The 25,507-nt window shown below is 41.7% G+C and overlaps 1 protein-coding gene across 1 annotated transcript in view; it reads right to left on the bottom strand.

Moving 5' to 3' along the window:
* FAXC (failed axon connections homolog, metaxin like GST domain containing) overlaps window positions 1-25,507 on the bottom strand; it is a 70,010-nt gene that overhangs the window by 38,465 nt on the left and 6,038 nt on the right. Inside the window, exons 2-4 of the mRNA XM_010367681.2 lie at window positions 24,682-24,817; window positions 14,498-14,694; window positions 4,543-4,766 (exon numbers count right to left, since the gene is read on the bottom strand). Coding sequence (XP_010365983.1) covers window positions 4,543-4,766; window positions 14,498-14,694; window positions 24,682-24,817 — 557 coding nt within the window. The remainder of the gene's footprint in view (window positions 1-4,542; window positions 4,767-14,497; window positions 14,695-24,681; window positions 24,818-25,507) is intronic.

Raw genomic sequence — 25,507 nt, 5'->3', positions numbered from 1 at the left:
TCTAGCCACACTGGTTCCCAAAAACCTCACCTTTCTGTTTTTGATTTTCATGTCTTCTTTGCTCTTTATCGACTCTCATCCCTTTTTGGTAGTGTTCAGAAATAAACAGTGTATGCATTTCTGGCATGTGGGGGCAGTCAGGCAACCACTACACATAGTTCTCTGCTGTGAACACACACACCTTCCCATGAGAACATGAGAACATGAGAATTAAAAAGCAAACCCTCCAACTGTCAGCTCTCACAGCATCACGAACCTCTCCTTCCAGACACTGGTCACGCCTGCTCTCCACATTTGCTTGCTGTTTGATTACTTCTACATGCCGACCACTTTTCAGAGCACTTTGCATGCATTACTTTTCTTCTCACCATTACTGGTCCTACTTTACACAAGGAAACTCAGGCCCAGAGAAGTCAAGAGACTTGCCCAAGGTCTTAGAGCTGGGGTTTGAGTTCTGGAGTCATCAATCTCCAGTCAGTGAAGAATGAAGGCACACCTCTCCATTTTCTAAAAAAAAGTTCTCTTATTAGGATTGCTTCATTTTATTTCTGTAGGTCCTGAATATTTCATATAAATCATACTTCTAATATTTTTAAATTATATTTTCCAACTAGTTATTTGAGATACTCAAGAAAACTTGTTTACATGTTAGCTTTGTATCCTTCATAAACTTACTGAATTCTCATTAACTGTAGTAATTTTAGTTGATTCTCCATTATATCAGCGACATGATCTCCTAATTTCTATAAATCCTAATTTTGTCTCCTCCTTTCCAATATAAAGATATCTTTTTTCATGTTGTACAACGACATTGTCAGAACCCTCCCAAAACTACATTAAATAATAGCGACAGCAGGCATCGATGCTCCAAGTGATTCAACATTAAGTCTGACACCAGTTGTTGGCTTAATATAATACCCTTCCATCGTGTTCAGGAACTAGTCTTTGAATCCTATTTCACTAAGAGATTTTATCAGGAATGAATACTGAACTTCATCATCAAATGTGTTCCCAGTACTCAGATAATTATGACTATCCTCCTAACTATTCATCATATTATTAATGTATTTTATATCATAAAACCATATTTTCTATTCTAACTCTACCTGATTTGACTGTAGAGTTTTTTCATATATGAAAATAAAAATTAGCTAATTTTATTTAATGTTTTATATAGTCTGAATTTCATTTATTTTAGTTTGAATTAAGTTATAATTTTTTTATTTATTTTATTTTTTATTTTTTATTTTTTTTTGAGACGGAGTCTCGCTCTGTCACCCAGGCTGGAGTGCAGTGGCCGGATCTCAGCTCACTGCAAGCTCCGCCTCCCGGGTTCCCGCCATTCTCCTGCCTCAGCCTCCCGAGTAGCTGGGACTACAGGCGCCCGCTACCTCGTCCGGCTAGATTTTTGTGTTTTTTTTAGTAGAGACGGGGTTTCACCATGTTAGCCAGGATGGTCTCGATCTCCTGACCTCGTGATCCGCCCGTCTCGGCCTCCCAAAGTGCTGGGATTACAGGCTTGAGCCACCGCGCCCGGCCTAAGTTATAATTTTTAAAACTACATCCATAGCTATTCACTGTCTGTCTCCTGTCTCTCTTTACCACCTTCCACCAGGCCTAATTCATCCCCTACAATGCCAACAGATCTGCTTTTCTGGATCACACATGTGGCTCCTTCTCTTTTATTCTCAGCAATCTGCAACATCACCATGTTTCTGTATTATAAAGTATACATCTTTTAGCATGGTAATTACTGTCCTTTATAAGACTGCCCACAAACTATCTTTTAATCTTCATTTCAACCATGATTCCCAAATGCCACTCACTTGGGATTCCTTTCCTCATGATTTCCCCAAAAAGTCCTTCCGTATTTTCTTCACTGAGACAACGCTTTTCTTTCTTGGACCAACACACTGCCACCTCATCTATGGCCTTCCCCAGTCCTCCCTGCTGTTTCATCCCAGAGTACCAAGTACAGGTCTCTGTCGTGGGACTTGCCCCAGCCTGACTTGTGCAGTTTCTCATTTGGAGCAGAGGTCAGCAAACTTCTGTGAAGAGTCAGATGGTGAATATTTCAGGCTCTCCAGGCCTCATGTGCACATTTCTGTTACATTTTTTCCCTACGCTTTAACAAAGTAAAAACCATTATTAGCTCACCGGCCATACGAAAACAGGCCACCAGGGATCAGCAGTACTTTGCCTCTCCTGGTTTACAGGCTCATCACCCACTGGACTATAAGCTGATTGAGACAGGGGGAAATCTCTAACCCATCTTCATATTCCTCAGCTCCTGGCACTTGGGAAATGTTCAAATCGCTGAAGTTGATTGACCAGGAACACTGATAACTAATGTATCCTGATGAGTCAGATATATATCCATGGACAATTATTTCCCCAAATCTTGAGCTATTTCAACAAAAAGTAATTTTGAATTTTGAGTCTCTTAGGCATCTGGGCATTAAAAATGAGCCATGTCCGTCGGGATGGCAGGGAGGTAGTTTGAATTTCACTTATTCAATAAATGAAATGAGGTTTTTGCCTCATTTAGTAAGACAAATTCTGATATTCAGCCCAAGAACCTCTCCCTCCCCAAATATAGCAAAAGTGCTTCTCTTATCACAGAGTTCACAACTACACTGCCCCCTGGTCTTCACAGAATATAACACCAGCTAACTCCAACTTTTCAACTAGCCCTCTCAGCTTCTCATCCCAGAAAATCGTCCAGACTTTTGATGCTGTTTTGAATACTTATCATGTATCCAACCTAGCTATCAGTGATTCCTTTTCCTCCCATCTCCTGAAAACTGGGGAGAAAGCATTGTCTAAATCGTTAATCGCGAGAGAAACAACTGTCAGTCACCATTATTATTGGTATCACCCTGCTTCCTGATTCTCCCAACCAGAAATGTCCAGAAAGGTGAAGGTCGCCCCTCTCTGGTTAAAAAAAGCCACACTGTTAAAAATTGTTAAAGATGTGTGGTGCTTATAGCATAATTTCTGTCATAATTCCAGGGACTCAATTCCTTGCTTACTGGGGCTCACAAGAGCATGGGCTGGTGAGGAAGGGGAGGAAGCCAGGAACAGACATAGCCATTCTTAAGGAGAAATGGCCTAGTTGTGAGCCTGGTTTCTGAGGCCAAGAGTCCAGCATTAAGTTTCCAAAGGAATGAGGTAAATTTGAGGTTAATTCCATTCACATCTACATGAAGCAGGTCTACCTGGTCCCAGTGGAGCAAAACAACAGAAGGCCTAGACAATGTCAATTCTGCAAGCCAGACAGAGCTTTTGAAGGAGTCCAGCCAGCATCAAGCCCCCACCCCCAGAACATAGCTCCTGTAACGAAGCTAGCCAAGAGCTGGATGTGGTGCTGGGATCTGCCCTCTGCAGGCTGGGGTTCAAGGAAGGACCCCAGGTCTAGCAACTGTCTGAAATGTAGAGCAGAAAGATGCAGTCAGAGCGGGTCACTCTGCAAGGGGCAGGTTATACCCAGCATGGCCTCTACCCAGCATGGCTTCCAGTTCCTAAGGCATGAGGTGGTCTTCAACAAATTCTAAACTCGATTTCCTAGCAGAGGTGAGGTACTTAACGTGCTCTAGAGTGAGGATGAGGGTGAATCTGGAAATTACTGCAGATGAGGGAGAGCCAGTGAAAACTCACCTTCTGCAGAAAAAACTAGTAGCCCTCAAAGGACCTGGTCAGATGGCCTAGTTACATGGAGGACTTGGCTCCTTGTACATTAGCTATCCCCCAGGAGAAGCCATTATTTCACACATAGAAGGTCCTGAATTCAATATCTGTTTATGAATTGTTATCACTATGAATCAAGCTCTGCCCAGTGAAGAACCACATCAGCCCAGGCCCCCTCAGCCAGCCAGGTGACCAAGAGTGCATCATTCTATTCCCAGCCATCCTCACCAGCCCACGGGTACACACTGCTCTCTGTGCTTCTCTTTTAGTGGTTTCCCAAATAAAATGATATCATTGTGTGTGATAAATACAAAATCAGGGTTAAAATGTGCTCGTAATGAGGACTAGGAATACAACGAGGAATAAGAGGGGTGAGAAAATGACAAATGTTCCACATATACAGGGAATGGATCAGAATCAGCGCTGTCAGCAGGTCTCTCAAACTCTTGACGTCAATGGGTACACTGTTGAACCTCTGAGCAGTTTGTTCCTAAAGCAGCCTGTGACCCTGACCTGTTTATAAACAGAAGTGCTTCCTTGCTCAAAATCCCCGTTTTCTTACAGCACATTCAGAAATGCCAGCAACACTTGCAGCCAGGTGGTGAGGCTGAAGTATGTTCCATACTCTCTTCACACGGGCTCACCATGCTAAAAACAGTCAAGTACCAGTGATTAAGTAGAAAGACACATGCTTTTGAAAATTAGAGGATTTGGTTAAATGTGGGGACTGCAATCTACACATGGAAGCAAAGAAATCAACCAAAATTAAAACATAAATTAGTGAACCAACAGTGCTTTACTAATCATGCAAAAGGTAAGAATAGCAAATATAGAATAGAAGGTGTGGTACATTACCCAAAAGCCCTGCTAAAGACCGCATGTCCTTCTCCATCAGCATGTAAATCTCTTCCTCGGAGAAGCGGCCAATGCCGTGGCCGTGCATCTCGCGTTTCACAATTCCTTTCGTTATGTGGCACACGACCCACCTCAGCAGGTTGCTGAAGGGACCACCACCACTAAGAGAGAGCATCTTCCGGGTCTCATTGAGATTGTCCACCCACTGGCAATAAGCTAATGTCCTGGAATTGTGTGGAAACAAGTTACTACTGTGCATCAGGTACATATCAGCTCCACAGGGTCACTTTAGAATGAGTCGTTCAGAATTTAGTACACTCTGGAGGAACTGAATAACTGCAGCTTTAATCAAGAGCAATCTGCATGGCAGATATCACAACAGTCTGTAGTCAATGCCTAGACTTAAGGGGTTGTGGAAGAAATGGGAAAAGGTCCAGATAAAGATGCCATGAGATCTTTCCTGGTACCCACCCTCAGACATCTCCCCTCCCATCCCCTCCCAGTGCCACATTTCTGCCTTCTCTCACGCAACCCCACAGTAGAAACCCACTTGAAACAAGTAGAAACCCACTTGAAAAGTCTTTGAGTCAGGAGAGTGAGCACTCATGGGGGCACAGAGCAGGAGGCCGTAGTGACAGGGGTGTTGGCATCATTCTCTTTCCTGAGCAAAAGGATGGTTCCACAGGTTTATGCTTGGTGTTCATTAATTAAGCTGCATATTTCTGTTTTGTATACTCTACATGTGCATTTTACATTTCATGATATAAAAGAGTTAAAAAAAAAAAAAGGAAAGAAAGAAATTTCTGAAAGAAACCTTTTTGCCTTTTTAAAAAAAGATACAGGGCCTTGCTATGTTGCCCAAGCTGGACTCTAACTCCTGGGCTTAAGTGATCCCCCCATGTTAGCCCCCAGAGTAGCTATGACTATAGGCATGCACCACCACACCCAGCCTTTTTGCTTTTTTGCTAGCACATTAGGGAGTAAGTGCACCTGTCCATCTTTATTATAAATTAAAATATTATGCAAATGATTTGCTCTCCAAGAAAATCAACTCTTTACCTCAGTATGTTCTCAAGAACTCTAAAGGGAACACAACTGCCAATGGAACTTGGCTGAATCCTTTTTCCTGTCTAGGTGATCCTAGTGGTAAACTTGCTCATTCGGGTGCTCCTGAAAACAGTGTGATCCGTATGGAGAGGCCAGCAGCTGTTCACTGTTCAAATATTTTGCTGGCCACCACACCCAGGTCTTTGCTGATTTTATTCTCCAAACGGCAAGAATTTTTTTTATGGCTAATAGTGTTGGTAGATAGAAAGTCAAAGGGTTTTCTACCAAAGGCTGAAGAGAATGTAGCTGTGTGGGAGTACAGGCATAAGACATTTTCAGTTTTCCTCCCTGATGAGTAATAAAAGATGTATTGGCAATCACCTCTACTCTTAGTACTGGCTGATACAGCAGTAAAGGCCACTTCAAAAACTTCAGAAGCCAGGTGTGGTGGTACATGCCTGTAGTCCCAGCTACCCGAGAGGGCAAAGCAGGAGGATCGCTTGGGCCCAGGAGCTTGAGGCCGACCTGAGCAACACACAGTGGGACCACTGTATCAATAAGCAGAGGGTGAAGGTGTGCACATGAAGAGCGTCGGCTGCCAGACAAACTGCAATCAATAAATAAAAAATTAGAAATAAAAAGAAATTCATGCAATTGGAAAGTGGCAGAGCCAGAATGCTGCGTTTTTTAAGGTTTTTCTTTTTTTTTTAAATCAAAGGGCTGAAAAATATTTTGAGAGAGAACTCAAGGAATGATAGTAAATCACAGCTACAATGAAATGCTGTTTTCCACCTCAAGGGGAAAAAAAAGGCATTTTGAACATTTTATATAGTTCTGTTCTATAAGGGTTCTCTGTTCTAAAAACAAATAAAAATAAGGAATAGATTTCTCTAAAATTGTTGGATTCCTGATTTTTACCAAAAAGTCTTACAGCCAATTTCAACATACTCCCTGTGCTGTTCTTGACTACCTTGTTAAAAGAATGCCCACAAATCTGATTAGAAAGCTTTGTGTGCCTCTTTCAGTAAGTCTCTCAAAATAAAGTACTGAAGAATCAAGAGATAGTTTTTCCCCAAAACAGGAAGAAGTACATCACAATAGTGACTAATTAATGTGTATAGTCAGAGCATTCCATTCATCTTTCAATACAGAATATCTTGCATTTTTTCTAGTAAATTCTATATAGACATGGAAACGAAATGCTTTCCTACTTACTCCTTTTTTCACACCTGCAGTAATTAGGGTGGCAATTTTCACATTCCATTAGAATAATTCAGCACTTTGATTCTAATTGTACTAGGTCTAAATTCACAACAAAAGAGTTACACAACCTTTTACCATTTTGGAAGTCAATGGTCTTAGGATAAAACTAAATCACTCTAAATTGAACATGATCAAGTAATAATAGCATACGAAAAGCATTTAAAGTGTAAAAATGCGGAACATGTGGCTCTAAGCTAACAGGTTAGAAGGGGAAAAAAAATCCTTTGTAGACAAATTACACAGGTTTGATCATAAGCGTAACTGATCAAGCTCACCGGGCAGAGCAGAGGTTGAAGGTGTGCACGTGAAGAGCGTCGGCTGCCTGACAAACTGCAAGAACTTCTGTAAGGGGCACGTGGGTACAGGCTGCATTTGGGGAAGCCTGGAAAAGGTGAGGCTGGAGGCGCAAGAAAGGGCCAGTCAGGACAGGCCTGAGGAAAGGGAGCTGAACTTTATTCCAAAAGCAAAGGTTAACTGCTGGAAGGCTTTAAACAGACAAGAAACATAGTCAAATTTGTGGCAATGTAAAGGAAGAACTGGAAGGTGGAGAAAATGCTGGCACGAAGGCCAGGTACCAGACCAGGCAAGAGATGATGCACTGCGTGAGGCAAAGGTAGAAGGAATCCATAGGAGAAACACTGCGACAGAAGGAAAAGAGTCTACTGGACTACAATGGATGTAAAGATTTATGGGTAAGGAGAAATTAGGCATTTTCTCCTAAAATGATAGTTTGAGTGAATGGTAGTACCATTAACCAATACTAAATTGTACAAGGTAGAATATATTTGGTAGAATATATGATGAAAGATTAGTTAACCTGTAGCATTTGAAGCTCCCATGGAACCCCTAAGTGAAGATGTCTAGAAGGCTGAGAACTCAGGAGATAAGTTGAGACTCTAGAGAGAGAACTGGTGAGCAAGGGCGTGTTGGTGGTGGTTTAAAAGCTATGAGAGGAGATGAGGTCTCCTTAGGAAGTTTCTAGAGTGTTGAGGAAACCACAGTTCAAGGGCAAGTTAGAAGATGTGAAGGCCAGGCTGAAAGAGGCAGCTTGGAGAGAAGTAGGGGCATCTTTCTCTGTGCTTCAGAAAGACAGAGTGTTGTAACGGGTGAGGGGCTACAGAGTTTAGAGTTCCTGTCTGATGACTTCAGCTTCCCCCTTAGCATGGGAAATGAGGGCGCGCACACAAGGTGAAAACATTGCAGTGTAGAGAGTTTTAGGAGTAGCAGGCACGAAGGGAGAGGCAGCTGTTCTGTTCTTGGCAGGGAGGAGTCTCCGCCAGTGCAACGGTGTGGGGTTCTCTACCTGCAGCAGGCTGAATGCAGGACACAGAAGAAGAAACACTGGCTTGATTCAGAATTTCACAGCTAAAAGTAACTTCAGAAACTGTCTGGTCTTCCTCTCTTCTCCTTCTATCTTGCTCTTGATTTTTCTTCCTCTCTTTCACTCTCTGTGCCCAATATGATCGATCAGTGTCAGGGAAGAGAAGTAAACGGGGTCAGGCAGGTATTTCAGGGTTGAGGCCAGTGAAATGTGTATAAACTTTAAATACCAAAGAAAATAGATGCTTCACAGATTCCTAAATCGACTACTACACATAGAAGACATCACATGGTATACGTTTCCATGTTATTGCAAACAAGAATCCACCTCCTCTCACAGCCAAGATTCTTGAAAACTCTGTTCACATGGTTGGAGCCTCTATCCCAGTTACTCCACCAAAATCACTCTTGTACAAGTCAACAGTGCAACATCTAAATAAACCATCTTTCTGTATTCTCGCACTCTCTAAAGTATCTGACACTATTGGCCTCTTTCTTGGAACACCCCCTTAGCTTAGACCTCTACTGCTTTTCCTTCCACCCCTTACATATTCCCAGGATCTCTATCTTCATTCCTCCTATCTTCCTACTCCACACTCGTGGAGCCATCTAACTCACACCTATTACTTTACACTCATGTCTACCATATCCAGCCCTCTCTCCTGAGATCCATGGATCCTATGTGGAAGACCCTCAAGAACTGCAAACCAACATTTCCAAAATTGCACTCATCATCTTTGTTCCATTCAAACCTGATACTCCTTGCCCAAGTCAGAATCCCAGGAGTTATTCTTCACTGCCCCCTCTCCCTCACTCCTGACAGCCAGTCACCCTGTGAATTTGCCCTTTCTCCAACTCCATAAACACTGCAGTTCAGCCCTTCATTATTTCTTAACTACAAGGAACATGGCCTCCTACCAGGCCCTTCAGAAATCCATTTGCTCCGTTGTATACAAAGAGCTTCCTAAACACGAACCTAATTATAACACTAATGCTTCTTAGAGTCATTCATTAACTCCCCACAGCTCCTTTGCATGGCATGCCAGCCCCTCCCCCAGTCTAACCCCTCTATGACCTGGCCCTTCTCGGGCCCCATCTCCCAGCACTGACTCCCATGCACCCTATGCACAAGCCATAGAGAATTACATGAACCTCCCTGCTATAGACTGAACGTTCATGTCCCTCTAAAATTCATGTGTTGAAATCTAACCCCTAGTATGTTGGTATGTGGAGGGACCTTTGGGATATGATTAGGTCATAAGGGTGGAGCCCTCATAAATGGGACTAGTGCCCTTATAAAAGAGACCCCAGAGAGCTGCCTTGTCCCTTCCACCATATGATGTTACAGTGAGAAAGATGACCATCTATGAACCAGGAAGCTGGCCCTTACCAGACACCAAATCTATTGATGCTTTAATCATGGACTCACCAGACTCTGGAGCCATGAGAAATAAACTTCTGTTCTTTATGAGCCACTCAGTCGAAGGTATTCTGTTATGGCAGCCCAAACGGCCTAATATACTCCCCAAATGCTTCCTTCTTTCCTCTAAATTTCTGCAGATGTTGCTCCCTCTACCTAGACATCCTAATCTTTCCCTACCACCAGCCCCTTCATCTGCCACTCCAACTGTCCTTGGATTCCATTTTGACAATACCTCCTCCGCAAAGCCTTCCCCCCTTCTCTCCAGTAGTAGCTGGCTGCCTTTCCTTGGTTCTTCAAACCCTCCTCCAGCACTAACCATTGCAAAGGCTTGATGTCTCCCTCCAGCCTTTGAGTCACTTGATAACAAGTGTACATACCATCCTGGCCACTAACAGTCATTCATTAAGTTTGCAGAAATAATGAATTATTGATTAAACGAAAAAAGGCTTTGCTTTTGAGCCAGCTATTGCTAAGTAGTGTTTCTAAGGGATGACACATACATAGAAAAATGGGAAAAGAGACAAAGAGATGTGCCTATGGAAAATGAAGAAGAGGCTGCCAATTTTCTCTTGAAATCCACAGCTCTTCACTCTCCACTGGGAGGAGGCCCATTGCAAAAGGAATCATGAATCATTAACAGGAGAGGACAGGGAGGGTCAATTTGGAAAGCAGACAAGGCTTAACAATCTATCATTCTGAGAATCTATTTCAAGAAGTTGAAATACTCGTTTTCCTTATCACAACGAATGTATCTAATCTCTTCTGCAAAAATGGGGTCAAAGAGATTTTTTTAAAAGACTATCTTAGAACAGAGGAACAAAACCTGCTCAAAAATGTTTAAAGGTGAACAAGAAAATAGTCAAAGAGAAGCTGACCCCTGATATTTTAATGAAGATATCACGCATTATAACTTAATACCTGGCCCATGATAGAAATGAATATTTATTAAGTGGGAACCCATAACAAACTCCAATTTGATGACTGAGTATCAACACCTGGACTTCCAAATCATGAGCATGCCTTTCTCTGCATAGGGCTACATCCTTGCTGTCTTTTGCTTATACTCTGAATATCTACTCAAGAATATAGGAGCACATGATATGTTTCTGTAGTTTCACCAAGTTTCACAAGCATTAGATCAACCCCTCCAAACAGGGGCCCTCACTACATCTAAAACTGGGGTGGGGAGAAAAGAAAGAAAAGGAGAACATATGAACGAAGCTATAATCAGAAAGAGTAGTCTCTTGGCTTTTAGAAAAGATCTTCTTGGTTAAGTCAATGCATGAAAGTATCCCATCTCCTGAACTACACTCAAAATTTTAAAATTATGGCCAACCTAGAAGCGAGCTTGAATTCACTGTTCTAATGCCTGTGTGTGTGCATGCGTGCACACGCATGTGCACACACACACAGGCATTAGAACAATTAATTTTTGTTATTTTTTTTAGAGACATGGTCTCACTCTGTCGCCCAGGATGTAGTGCAGTGGCGCAATCACGGCTCACTGCAGCCTTGAACTCCTGGGCTCAAAAGGTCCTCCTGCCTCAGTCTCCCAAGTAGCTGGGACTACTGATGTGTGCCACCACACCTGGCTGTTTTGTAGAGAAAGGGTTTTGCCATGTTGCCCAGGGTGATCTCGAACTCCTGGGCTCAAGCAGTCCTCCCACCACAGCTTTACAAAGTGCTGAGATTACAAGCATGAGCCACCATGACTGGCCCTAATGCCTATATTTTTATGGGGGAAAATATTATAAATAACTAGATAGTCTGAAAATGATACTCATATGGGATTGAAAGACTCTGAAGACGCTCACTGACATCCACAAAGGGGCAGTATGTCACACTGAAGAAGCTGTAGTGTGTGTTACCCAAAATCAGTTTCATTCCAGTAATTTGACCCTGTGTCAAGCTGACTTCTCTTTAAACCAGGTTCTCTGTACTTAAGCATTCAGTAGAACAAAGGAGATTTTTAAAACTGTGTTCATGATCTTCAATAATAGTTTTTATAATGCAAGGGGGACATCAGTGTATAGATTTCAAGTGGAAGAAAAGCCACTTTAGAGTTGAGTGTGTTTATTTGAATAGACCTAAAACAGTTTCGGAATTGTGTGATGTAACACAACAATGCTGGCTTTCCATTGCCTTTGCTTTTCATAAAATCATGCCTGGGGTGTTTTTAAAGTTTCAGGCCAAAATAAACATATGAAAACTCCACATAATTGAATCTATTGAGGCAAACAAGGTGGGTTTATTAAATTTCCTCTCCTGGCTCTGTGAGTATAGACACAACCTAGGAGCTCACTGACTGTTAGAATTTAACAAGATATCATGGAAAGCTCATACCTGTAATATTTTCCTACATATTTTGGTCAGATAACGATATGCTGGGCCTCAGCTTCCACAGGTAGACATTTTGTGTGTGGCCTTGGAACCAGAAGAGGGGAGGAGGGGAGGCGCCGGAGGGAAGAATATCTGAAGATTCTCTGCCCGGGGCATGGGGAAAGGAGGGTCTTTTCTCCATTGGGATTTAGAGCTCTCTTAAATGTCTCTTCAGGGTTTCCCCAAAGCAAGAAGTTGGCTAAAGGCTTGAGAACCTTAAGAAACAGATTTGTTTTTCCTTCTGCTACTAGGGACTAAATGGAACTGTGGGAATTAGCAGTGTTGCTTTGAAAGTTTATTAGATATGTGCATCTCAATCAAGACCTTTCCTCCCACCTTCACTATTTTTTCCTCAAATTAACCATTGAGAAGACATAAGCAAGACATAATAGCTAACTCCTCCAACATTTTTCAAATTAAACAGTGAATTAGAGAAATAAAACTGTCCTTAGAAGAGTCTACATATGACCCAAACAGATCCCCAAGCCTTTGGGAATTTGCAGTCCACAAAATTAAGATCCTTTCCCATGGGGTACCACTTCCCAACTCTCGCCCCTACCCCTCACCCCGCCCCCACTCCACCCCACATGGAGTATCAGCTTGGGGCTGGTGAAAGGAGAGATGGAAAGGTCAGGGAAGGGATGAACTTTTAGCAGGGAATAGAGTTATATAAAATGACATGCACACACACACAGAACAAAAAGTAGTAATGTGTGGTAGCTGGAAATGTTGCTGGGTCAAAAACTTTCTAATGGGAATACATATTTTCTAAACCATTGTGGAAATCAAAGAGTTGTAGCCAAAGTGACAACTAAAATGTATGGCTTTCAGCTTTTCAGACAGCTAACAAAGCGACAGCTCTGGCAATCAATGGGCCCATCAATCAAATGAGGTAGTGCCTTGGAGGGCTGATGTCGAGGGAAGGCACAAGGGTCAAGTGGCCTTGTGCGGGTCCTTCCTTTCCCTTCATAGCGGCAGAACTGACTGGAGCCTAGTAAGCAAGTGTGATGGGCTCTTCGTGAGGCTTTTCTCAGAAGCTAAGTTTTTCCTGGAAGCTATGCATGTCAGACACAGTCATGCATTCTGGTTCCACTGTGACTGCTGCACACTTTGGGAGGGGAGCCCCAGCAGTTCCCCCACTATTACAAGGAAAAGACCAGGTTCATTCCATGAACACTGAGTCTGATTACTTCCATACTGATCTGTACCCCTGTCTCCAGCCTCTCCCCAGCCCCCTCCTTGCTCCCCACTCTATCACCACTTTAGTGAGGAGGGGGTAGAAGTGGAGCTTAGGTCAGCCCTGGAATAAACTGGGCAAGAATCAAAAGTAAAAGGAGAAAAAGAAGAGGGTCACTTAAAACCTGAGAGATAGGAACAGCAAGTTCTCCATTTACAAAGAGAGGGAATAAATGAAATAGGGAGAGGAGGAAGAGGAAGAACCTTCTCCAATCAACCCCACACTGAGGATATCACTCAGTGGGAGAGGTTTAATAAAAGCTACTGGGTCAGCATCTGCCTGCAGATAACAATTAATGCCAAAAACGGTGGGCTTAACAATTCTTAATTCAATCTTTGGAAAAAGATAAAGTTTGCAGAAATCAAGAGAAACTTTCTCTAGCTATTGGGGTGTAGAGAAAGGTGCAGAAACTCCAGAAAACGGATGAAAGAAAAATTTTAAAAACCAGATGACTAGTGAGTTTGTAAAGCAAGAACCATAACTGCTTAACTCATATGGTACCACTGCCAGCTCAAGGCTACAAAAAACAGAACAGGGAAAACTCATCAACTCATGTGATGCTTCAAACTTGGGGAATACAACCTAGGACTTTGCAATCAAGCCAAAGAAAATCCAGAAAGGAGTAGTATGCTTTACTCCTGGAATACAGAGAAGCTCTTGTTATCTATGGACAACTGATCCTAGGAATTTTATCTTGACTTAGTCTTCCATTCCCTCCTCTGAGTCTCTGACATAATATTACTTTAATTCAACAGTTTATACAGTATTGGTAAAAAGCCCTGAGTCCAATCAATTGAACTATCTTCCTCAACTCAGTGAGTTCTAGTCTAGATCAAGGCCCATCAAATTATAGTCCACAGGCTAAGAAGTTTTTACATTGTTAAATGGTTGAAAAAAATCAAAAGAGGGATACGGTACATTAAATGAAATTCAAGTTTCAGTACCCATAATAAAGTTTGAGTGGAACACGGTCATGCTCATTTGTTGGCATACTCTCTATAGCTGCTTCTGTGATAAAACAGCAGAGCTGACTAGTTGCAGAAGAGACGTACAGCCAGCAAAGCCTAAAATATTTACTGGCTGGTCCTATACAGAAATGGTTTGCTGACCCCTGGTCTAGGTAACCAGAAACTTAACGGTCATAACAACTTTGATGACTGAGCCACTCATTTCATCCGAAACTGTTAAGGTAGAAAACTGTTGAAAAGGTATAAAGAGGATCTGAAAAGTGAAACAGAACTTGGGGCTTACTTCGAAAGGACGGGGACACTCCAGAGAGGACTCACCAGTAGAAGTGCTCCTCCACCATCTTGGTCACCGCTCTGGAGATGGCTCTTTCATGAGGGCCAAGGTTTTTGTTTAAATTCACTCCAAGTTTCTCTTCCAGAAAGTCAATTATGAATTCTGTGCCAGAAACTTTTTCATGATTATATTCAATCCAAGGCATTTTCCCTTGAGCAGAGAGTTTTCCACCAAAATAGTTCTAAGCAGAGTACATTTTTAAAAAGAGAAAAGCAATATTGTATTTAAATTCCACTGTATGATTAATAGAAACAAACATTCCAACCTTATGTTTGATAGTGACAGTACTATTCAAGTGAATGAACTCAGGGCATAAACTCCTAAGACAATACATGGTTACTCTAGGAAAAAACTTGTTTAACCACACATAAAGATATCACTTTATTCTCCCATCAATTCGATCATGGACTTTGGCTTATCATGGAAAAGAAAAAAAAAAAGACCCCAGGGGCAAGGGATGATGGGGGTAGGGGGTAGCAGATCGAAAGGGCTGAAATGACCCTGGTAATAGTCAGTCTAGTTTTAATGTACAAACAATTCAAAAACTCCAAAAGTGAAAATAAACCACAAGGAGGCCTGTATTGACTGGACAACTAACCAAAGACCTCACGTGAAAACCAGTATCTCACACCTGAATAATAATACCGCTACACTGTAAATGAACGGTCCCCCAAAATTATAATGCTTAGGTGTAACAAAGTATGTACAACAGACTCAGCTACTGTGTCTCTTAAAAAATGCAGGTTCCTGCCTGGACTTCTGGATCAGAATCCTGGGGATAGTGCCCAGAAATCTGTGTTTTTGACAAACTGTCGTTGGTAGAGAGAATAATGGGGATTTGGGCTGATCTCTGCCTCGTGGTGTCTTGATATTTTATCTCATTGCTTATTCTAAAGAATCAAAGTAGGCCTAACCTCAAAAAGGGTAATTACTATTGGGGATGTTACAGGGGCTGCTGTTAGTCATACTGCCTTTGTGCAATTTAGAAAATAGAACTTCCTCTGGGTGGAAACGGTCCATTAGGTTTGCGGCTTGGCAAACAGAACTGGGTCAAGATTTCACCCCCACCCTTTGGCCAGGCACTGTTGTGCAGTGAGCAACCTGCACAACCATACATGCCTCTCTAAACATTATCCCGGATGTTAAACAAGAAAAATGTCACCTACTTCTAGAAGTTGCTAATACACCTAACATTCTTGTAATCTGTATACTAAAGGTGTAAACTTACCACATACCATAGCCCCTATTTCAGATTTCTCTCGATGCCATCCATATCCTCTTAACACATCCCTTTCTGGACTCTTGTCATTCTCAGATGCAATCTATCCTCCACACTGCCACCAGAGGGAACTGTTTACAATGCAAATGAGACCCAAGAAGGCTGCTGCTCAAAATTATCCAATGGCTTTAATAGCTCTAGTCTACAAATTACCCCTTTTCACACAGCAGTCTAGACCCACACCCACCATCTAGCCACTGCCCACCTGCCCGGTCTCATTGGCTATCTAAGTCCCTCTGGTCTCCTGAATTCCAACTGCCCCTACCCAGCCAGATTAAGGTGTTTGCCCACCTCCCTGACTTTGTGCACTCTTCACCTTTTACAGGAATCCTTTTCTCCATCCTCTGTAAAGTCATATCGATGCTTTTAAAAAAAAAAAAATCAGTTCAAATCTCACCTTGTTATGTAACTATTTCCCCAAGATACAACCATTATTTGCCCTTCCTCTGTGCTTCCACTGTACATTGTGTAGTCCCCTACCCTTACAGAGTAACTATTTACACATCGGGCCTTCCCTCTAGACCACCCTTTCCCCTGAGAACTTGTTACATGTTTATCTTGACTACTTTTTAAAATAGAATAAAAATTGTAGAAAGTAAAAAGTTTCCTCTTCAAAGTTCCCCTTCTTGTTAAAGAATAAATCATAAGTGTTAGAAATAATAGTTTCTTTTAAAGACTAACTTTCTTCAAGCCTCCTTGCTTTGTGCTGGTAACTCTTTGTTAAGTCCTATCCTATGTAACTGTTGGACATGCTCATAGGCACGTTCTAGCTCACAGCCTATGCCCCTTCCTTATTTGGAAATGTTATTGCTTCCTCAAACCTTTCATAAGCAACTTCTTTGTTCTTCCTTGCACTTAACTATTTAGGAAAGTTTTAGGCTATTAGCAAATCGGGTATCAGTTTAAGCCTGTGAGGCCCCACTCCAGCCAATGGATGCAGGACACAGCAGTAAAGACAACCCAAATGCATAAGGGATAAATATGTCTGCTTTTCCTTTGTTAGGTGTGCTCCCGCCATTGTTCCATATGCAACTGAGCACCCTTTCTGCAGAAAGTAAAGATGGCCTTGCTGAGAGATCTTTTGTCTCCGTGCTGACTTTCCTTCGCAGCACCGATTATCTATTTCTCACAATTTTGGTATTTCTAACAAAATTAATAATCAATTCTTATGGAAATGGAAGTTCTAGTATGTTTTCACAATCAACAATTATATTTTGATTGCTAGGTAAAAAGCAAGAGACAACATTTTAGAGACGCTCTGATTACATCTAAGTAAACATACATGAATGAAAAAGCATTAAAAAAAAGAGAGACTCACAAACATGTCACAAGTAATTGGGAAGACTACTGGTGAGATGCCGAGGATCTTTTTTTCCCATACATTTCAATTTTTCTAAATGTGGTTGTATAATTTTTAAAATAAAAAAAAAATTTACAGAGACGGGTGTCTCACTATGTTGCCCACGCTGGTCTCAAACTCCAGGGCTCAAGCAATCTGCCTGCCTCAGGCTTCCAAACTGCTGGGATTACAGGCATAAGCCACGATGCCTGGCCCAAAAAATGTATGTTAAAAATGTTGATTTTTCTTTTTTTTCCTTTTAATTTTTCCTAAATATTTTTATTTCTAAAAAATTGAGACAGGGTCTTGCTGTGTTGCCCAGGTGGCTCCTGAACTCCTTGTGATCCTCCTTCCTCAGCCTCCCAAGGTGCTGGGATTACAGGCATGAGCCACCACACCTGGCCAAAAATAATTTTTCTTAACTTCTTTACATCTATTGAAGAATTCCTAGACTATTTTTATTTAAGCAATTAGACTCTGACTAATCCACTGAGGGTAGTTTCTGAAAGTAATTTTGAGAAGATAAATAGGTAAATCCTCCGTATTTTTTCCAAGCTGATGTTTCCTTCTGCAAGTCTGCCCCAGGTGAGACTGATGCAGTCACACATACGCTACATTATTAGCATGGCAGTGAAGGCCATAGGCTTTGGGTTTCAAAATCTCATTCCATCATTTATTCACTGAGTGACCCTGGACCTCCCTGGGTCTCCCTTAACCCTCCCTGGACCTCAATTTCCTCATCTGTAGAGTGGGGATAATAACCGTTGCTAGGATGAAATGAGAAGATGCACAGTGCCTTCATCAGAAGTATTTTGAGATGAAGAACTTGAGACTCTTAAGAGAGATGCCAGAGTCTTGGGACTCTGATTTGATATACTGTACCCATAGGTTTTAGGTAAATATCTATCTATTATATTCACTCCGCCCTGGAGCTATCTTGAGTCATCTTCCACTGGCTAAATTTGAAATAATTTGAGCAGCCTGTGTGGATTATGACACATTGAAGAAATCCACACACCCATTATCTATTTAGTTTTGAAGAAGAATGTCCTTATTTTTCAGAGCTGCATGTTGAAGTATTGCAGGGTGATGTGTCAGGATTTCTGCAACTTACTTTAAAATGGTTTATCAAAAACATTGTTCACAATTGTAGATGTAAAGGGGGGGAAGCAAAGGAGAAGACGTATTAACCATTCACAATCTAGGTAAAGGGCATGGGGGTGTGCACTGTACTATCCTTTTGTCTGCAACTTAGGATAAAAAAAGATGCAGGAGGGGAGACAAGATCAGCAAATAAATACAACATCAAAAGTTCGGGCTGACAGTCGAGGCAGAGAGCTCCAAAGGAAACATTTTCTTTTTTCTTTCTCTTACTTAAAAAGAATTCTTTTGTGAAACGTATGCTTCTTATACAACTACTTATATCAAATGGTGTAGGTGTCTTTATATATGTCCGAAGAAATGTAAGGAAGAAAAGTCAAAAATATCAGTTATGATAATAATCTCCAGCTTGTAGGATATCAAGTAATTTTCACTTTCCACATACATTGTTTTGTACTGTTTGGAATTTTTCTAAGGACCATATATCATCTACACATAATCAGAAAATACAGTAAAGCTATTTTTGTGTTTTTCAAAAATTAACCACATCCCTAGGACCGCCCTGTACATTGTTTGTAATTTCCTATAAGTCTACCATTATTACAAGATAAAAAGATTTTAAAATTGAACTCCCAATATTCATATCTTGATAGAGAAAAATAATAGTAACTGTGTTCAATACATTGAGCTTTTTTAAAAAATAAGCCTTTTGATTTCCTAACTAATGGTCATCAAATATTCATTCCCATTCCATTTAGGTTAAAAAATTCAAGAGCGGGCCGGGCGCGGTGGCTCAAGCCTGTAATCCCAGCACTTTGGGAGGCCGAGACGGGCGGATCACGAGGTCAGGAGATCGAGACCATCCTGGCTAACACGGTGAAACCCCGTCTCTACTAAAAATACAAAAACTAGCCGGGCGAGGTGGCGGGCGCCTGTAGTCCCAGCTACTCGGGAGGCTGAGGCAGGAGAATGGCGTAAACCCGGAAGGCGGAGCTTGCAGTGAGCTGAGATCCGGCCACTGCACTCCAGTCCGGGCGACAGAGCGAGACTCCGCCTCAAAAAAAAAAAAAAAAAAAAAAAAAAAAATTCAAGAGCTTCTAATATAAAGTCATGATCTGAGGAACATGGCATTTTTATCTTTTTTTAAAATGGCACAGGCAAAAGAAGGGGCAGAGGGTACAGCTCCCTGGGTCCATGACAAAATATTTCTCTACTGATCAATCCAAGAAATGAACTCTCCAGCACTCCCCAGACACCCACTGCATCAATACAAATCCCACTAAGGGAACGGGAATCAGGGTACCACCAACCCCTGCAACAGAGCATCCCTTTCTAAACCACAGCACCTTTTTTTTTTTTTTTTTTTTGCCTAAAATCTGTCACCCCCCGAGCATCGCCCACTCCATTTATCTTCCATGGAGACCTCAGAGAAGAAAAACAGCCCTATACAATTCTTTCTTTAAAAATATACTTAATAAGAAATATAATTTTGGAAGGGGTAAGCACGCCCCTTCTTGAAGACCTCTGTAATGGCTGCAGGCTTCACAGCAAGGCATAGTCCCGCTGCTCCAGTTACACTAACTACAGGTAGCTGCTCTAAAATGTGAAGAAAGGTAGATACGCTGCAGGTAAAGACAGGTCTGCAGCAGTCAGGGCTTGATGGCTTGAAGGGCAGAAAGGAAAGTGCAGAAAAGCCTGGCAGCTGCTGCAGCCACCACAAATGACAGGATTATTTTATCAAAGGTGGGGGAGCACAAAAGATCTTGAAAGTAGTCAGAGACAGCAGTGCACAAAATTCAGGTTTTGGACTCCCACTGCCCCAAAGCTGTCCTGACTAAGTGAGGCAATCTGGTCAAGAGTGATGACGGAATAGAGACAGGTAGCTGTTGGGTAGCAATCTCTTCCTTCAATTTGGGTCTCCAAGTGACACACATCTTCAAGTGCTGACTGCCAACACCAAGCTGAACAACGATCTCTCAAATATGAACCAATGCATTTAGATGCTGCAGGCCTTGTTTCCTCCACTGCTGTCTTCGCAAGTCCTAAGTATCTTCTCCCTGCTGCTCTCTCTGGACTCCCCTCGTGCATTCCACTTACCAGTTACGAAGATCCCCTTTCTAATCTCTTTCTGTTCCCAAACATCCCATGTCCTCCCTGATGCCCCAATCCGAAGTCTGGACTTGGTGCCACTTCACCATGTCCCCAAAGGACCTGCGTTATAGCACTTACTAAACTAAAGCATGTCAACCATGTTGTCCCAGCATTGCCGGAGGAGGATCACTGCCACCCCCTTCCCCTCTTCTCTACAGAAACTGGCTCAAAAAGCACAGGCTATGGGGAATCAGGAGCTGGAGGGGTAATATCATTATCGGGGCAGGCAAAAGCTTGGCTGAGTGGGGAGCCCACCCCCTCCAACCTCCCAGTTGGTCTCTTACAACCTGAGGAGAATACCTCCTCCCAGTGTTGCTGCTTTGTAAGAGTCTAAAGATGAACCCCAGAGCTGCAGGAGCCATTTGGGGGAGTGGCAGCAAATCAAAAGGACCAGAGTAGTTTGGGGATGCCTGAGGCTCACCTCCCTTCTTTTTTTAAACTCCCCCAAAGGTACAGGACCTGTGGCCTGGGCTTTAGCCCTTGTCCGGTACAAATTCCCAGGCAGAGAAGTTGGCATCCCTGGCAAAAGGAACTCTCAAACCAAAATAACTAGATAAGTACCACTACTATGAGAAGGGCAACGCACTGAATTATATGACATGAAGCAGAATTATTGGGACACACCAAAAAATTTAAGTAACATAACAAATATCCCCCAATGGATAAAGGAAGAGATTACTAATACAAACTAAAAGAAAACATTAAGAAGAAAAATACAAAGGTTGAAATAAAGAACACAATAGATGGGGTAAATAGCATGATGGATACAAAAACAAACAAACAACAACAACAAACACACACAGGGCAATGCAAAGGAAGCTCAGCGAGAGGAACGCTTCTAGAAAGCAGCAGAAAAGAATTCAAGTAGAGAGTAGAGAGATATAGAAAATAGAAGCAGAGGTTCCAAAATCCAGATAATAGGGAACAGGGAAGAGGAAGGGGAAGAAAAACAAATATAAAAGAAAAGGAAATATTTTAAGAAAATTGATCATTAATTCTCCAGAATTCAAAAGAGATTAAAGACCTCAGATAATAAGAGTTTATAAAGGACCAAACAGGATATATAAAGACCCACACCAACACATGCCATATTGAAACTTGAGAATATTAAGATTAAATACAAACTCTAAGATAATTTAGAAAGAAAGAGAAAGAAGAATGAGATTAACATGAATTCTTTTTTTCTTTTTTTTTTGAGACAGGGTCTCACTCTGTCTCCCAGACTGGAGTGCAGTGGCGCGATTTTGGCTCACCATAACCTCCGCCTCCCCAGTTCAAGCGATTCTCCTGCCTCAGTCTCCCAAGTAGCTGGGATTACAAGCACATGCCACTACCGCCCAGCTAATTTTTGTTTTTGAGACACAGTCTCGCTCTGTCACCCAGGCTGGAGTGCTGTGGCACGATCTCGGCTCACTGCAGGCTCTGCTTCCCAGGTTCATGCCATTCTCCTGCCTCAGCCTCCCGAGTAGCTGGGACTACAGGCGCACGCCACCTCACCCAGCTAATTTATTGTATTTTTAGTAGAGATAGGGTTTCACCGTGTTAGCCAGGATGGTCTCAATCTCCTGACCTTGTGATCCACCTGCCTCGGCCTCCCAAAGTGCTGGGATTACAGGCGTGAGCCACCGCGCCCAGCCTAATTTTTGTATTTTTAATAGAGATGGGGTTTCACCATGTTGGCCAGGCTGGTCTCGAACTCCTGACCTCAAATGATCCACCGGTCTCAGCCTCCCAAAGTGCTGGGATTACAGGCATGAGCCACCATGCCTAGACTAATATTTTTAAAATATAGAAGGAAAAGAACTTTGAACACAAATTTATCAAATGTGAGAGTATAATAACAATATTCTCAGGCATGCAAAGCCACTGAAGGTTTGCCATGTAAAGACTCACTCTAAAAATATTCATCAGGGAAGTTCTCAAATAAAAAGATAAATCCTTTAGAATAAGATATATGGTAAATAAGGTTAGTCAAATAACATAGTAAAGTTTGTTGTCTAAAAAGGATAAAAAAGAAAGGAAAAGAACTGCTAAAATTCCATTTTCTCTTTTCTTTTTTTTTGACAGAGTCTGGTTCTGTTACCCAGGCTGGAGTTGCAATGGCGCGATCTTGGCTCACTGCAACCTCTGCCTCCTGGGTTCAAGCAATTCTCCTGCCTCAGCCTCCCAAGTAGCTGGGATTACAGGTGCACACCACCAGGCCTGGCTAATTTTTGTATTTTTAGTAGAGATGGCATTTCACCACATTGGCCAGGCTGGTCTTGAACTCCTGGTCTCAAGCGATCCACCTGCCTCAGCCTCCCAAAGTGCTAGGATTACAAACGTGAGCCACCGTGCCTGGCCGAAAAACTCCAGAATTAAAATCTTAGACAACAGCAACATAACTGGGATGAGGGCTGGGAAGAAAGGGAGAGACACAAGGTATACGTAAACTGCTAATGTGTTTGTATTATAACAGAATAAACACAGACTTTAATACATTTAACAAATTAATGAGCATAAACACAAATTTGGGTCTTAAGAGTAACTACAATAACAACAAAAATGTAATTTGTGTTAAATGAGAAAAAAATTATTAGAAAGCAGGAAATGAGAAAAAATTTTTAAATGAAGTATAGTAAGGAGAAAAATATTAAATAAGATATTAGAAATAAGTTCTAATAAAACAATCATTTCAATAAGTGTAAATGGATTAAAGTTGCCAATTAAAAGACTCTCCAATTAGATATAAGCGAGAAACAAATACAAAAAGAGAGAGGGAGAGAAAGAGAGAGGATGAAGAAAGATATCCTAAGCAAATAAGAACCAAAAGAAGGCTGGAGAATCTATCTCGATATCTGATAACACAGAATTCAAGTTTTTTAAAAAATCGTAAGAGACATCAATGGATGATACATACTAGAAAAATAAACAAGAGTGAAAGATGTGAACTTTTATATGTACCTAACAATGTAACCTAAAATATATAAAACTCTAACATAAAGCAAGAACTGACAGAATGACACGAAAGAGACAAATCAACAAATACACTTGAATATTTTAACATGCTCCTTTCAGAAGCTGCTAGAACCAGCAGACAAAAAATAAGCAGAAATATAGAAGGTCTAAATAATACACCAAATGTGTTTAAGCAAGTAGATATATAGAGAGCTCTATATCCAAACAGAGCATATGTAATTATTTTCAACATTTTTAAAAAGGAACTACAAACCAGGCTAAAGCTTCAGTAAATTCCAAGGAATCAGTAACACAGAGACTATCTTCTCTGACCATAAAATTAAAAATGATAACAAAAATCAAAGCTTAAAATAATTCCATATGGCTAGAACTTGGTTAAAAATAAAAACATAAGTAAACTTTTAAAAAAATACATAGAATTGAATGACTATGAAAACACAGCATGTTGACTTTGTGAGACACAGCTCAAGCATTACTCAGAGAGAAATATATACCTTTAAGTACATTCCTCTTCCTTACTTCCTACTAAAATGAACAAGTGTTTCCCTGAAAGTCACACAAACAGAACATGGAGTGCCGTGGAAAAGCTCTCACTACATATACAAATATCTACCTCATGGCGTACTGGGCCTTCTGCCCCCAAGATTCATGAGGGACAAAATACAATGCTGTCAATAAACTAAAACCTAAAGTAAAAAACCACATTAGGCAGTGGCACACCAATCTTTCTCAAGGCCCAGTAGGCCTGTCAAAATTATTAACCAAAGCATACTTTTTTTTTTTTTTTTGAGATGGAGTCTTACTCTGTCACCCAGACTGGAGTGCAGTGGTGCAATCTCGGCTCACTGTAACCTCTGCTTCCCCAGTACAAGTGATTCTCCTGCCTCAGCCTCCCAGGTAGCTGGGATTACAGGGGTCCACCACTATGCCTGGCTAATTTGTATATTTTCAGTAGAGACAGGGTTTCACCATGTTGGCCAGGCTGGTCTCGGACTCCTGATCTCAAGTGATCCGCCTGCCTCAGTCTCCCAAAGTGCTGGGATTACAGGCGTGAGCCACCACACCCAGCCCAAAGAATACTCTGTTAAAGAAAAATATCATGGCGCTGAGTCTCTCAAAAGTTTAGACCTTTTTGATCCATCATTAAATTGGATCTGTAAAAATCACAGACTCTGGAACCAAGTATTTTATTTCCCTCTTACTAAGGACTAGTCACTACTAGTTTCAGCTCCCACCCCCTCTGGCATCCACTGTGTGAGATGAAATATTCCCCCCTTTAGTTAAATACTCATCCCCTGATACTGATGTCATAAGAAGAAAACATATTTGCACACAAGTACCTGATACGGTAAGTCAGCCATCCTTAAATAAGTTTCCATTTTTAAACAGAAAGGAGATAAACTGGGAACACCATTGTTAGGTCTTGCAAACTGATGTAAAATAATAGCATCTTTAGAGTCAATCTCTTGCTGTTTCCTGTCAAAACCAAAACAGAAATAAAGAACAATCCACATGTTATCCACATTCAGTTCCCTTACTTCTTCAGAGGACCCTGCAGGGTTGTAGCTCCTCAGTGAACAAGGAGATCTGTTTGTCACAGGGGCTTACCTCACCCAGCACCCAGTTTGTCGAAGGGGCTTACCTCACCCAGCACTCATGGAAGCTTAGTCAAAACACAAGAGAACCTTACAAACTCCCATGATATTACCATGACCCCAGTGGCTCAGCAAAGTAACTACATACCAACCAACCTCCTTCTGTTACCTATGGCCTCTGCGCAACAAGAACATTTTCTGGTACCAGTCCACCTACTCTCCAGCCAGCTGTGTTTACCTGCCAGGGACAAGCTGGATGGATAAAAATGATACTCTGTGCTTGCTGTGTGTCACACATTGTTCTGAGGGTCTCACAGGTCTTATCTCCTTTAATCTTCACAATAACCTTATGAAGTAGGTACTACCGCTATCCCCGTTTTATAGATGAGGAAATTCAGGCACAGAGGATTAACTTGCCCAAAGTCACATTGCTAGTAAATGGCAGAATGGGCACTGAATCAAGAAGTCAGAGTCTGTGTTTTTGGCCATTAGACTGTACCGTGAAACAGTCTATTTATCCAGAAGACCCAGGAATAACAGTGCAGATTTGCTCTGCTACGACCCAAGTCTG

The sequence above is a fragment of the Rhinopithecus roxellana genome, chromosome 4 (assembly GCF_007565055.1).
Source record: "Rhinopithecus roxellana isolate Shanxi Qingling chromosome 4, ASM756505v1, whole genome shotgun sequence".
Lineage (NCBI taxonomy): Eukaryota > Metazoa > Chordata > Mammalia > Primates > Cercopithecidae > Rhinopithecus > Rhinopithecus roxellana.
Note: the sequence above shows the minus strand (reverse complement) of the source record. Positions and strands in the feature narration are given on the sequence as shown.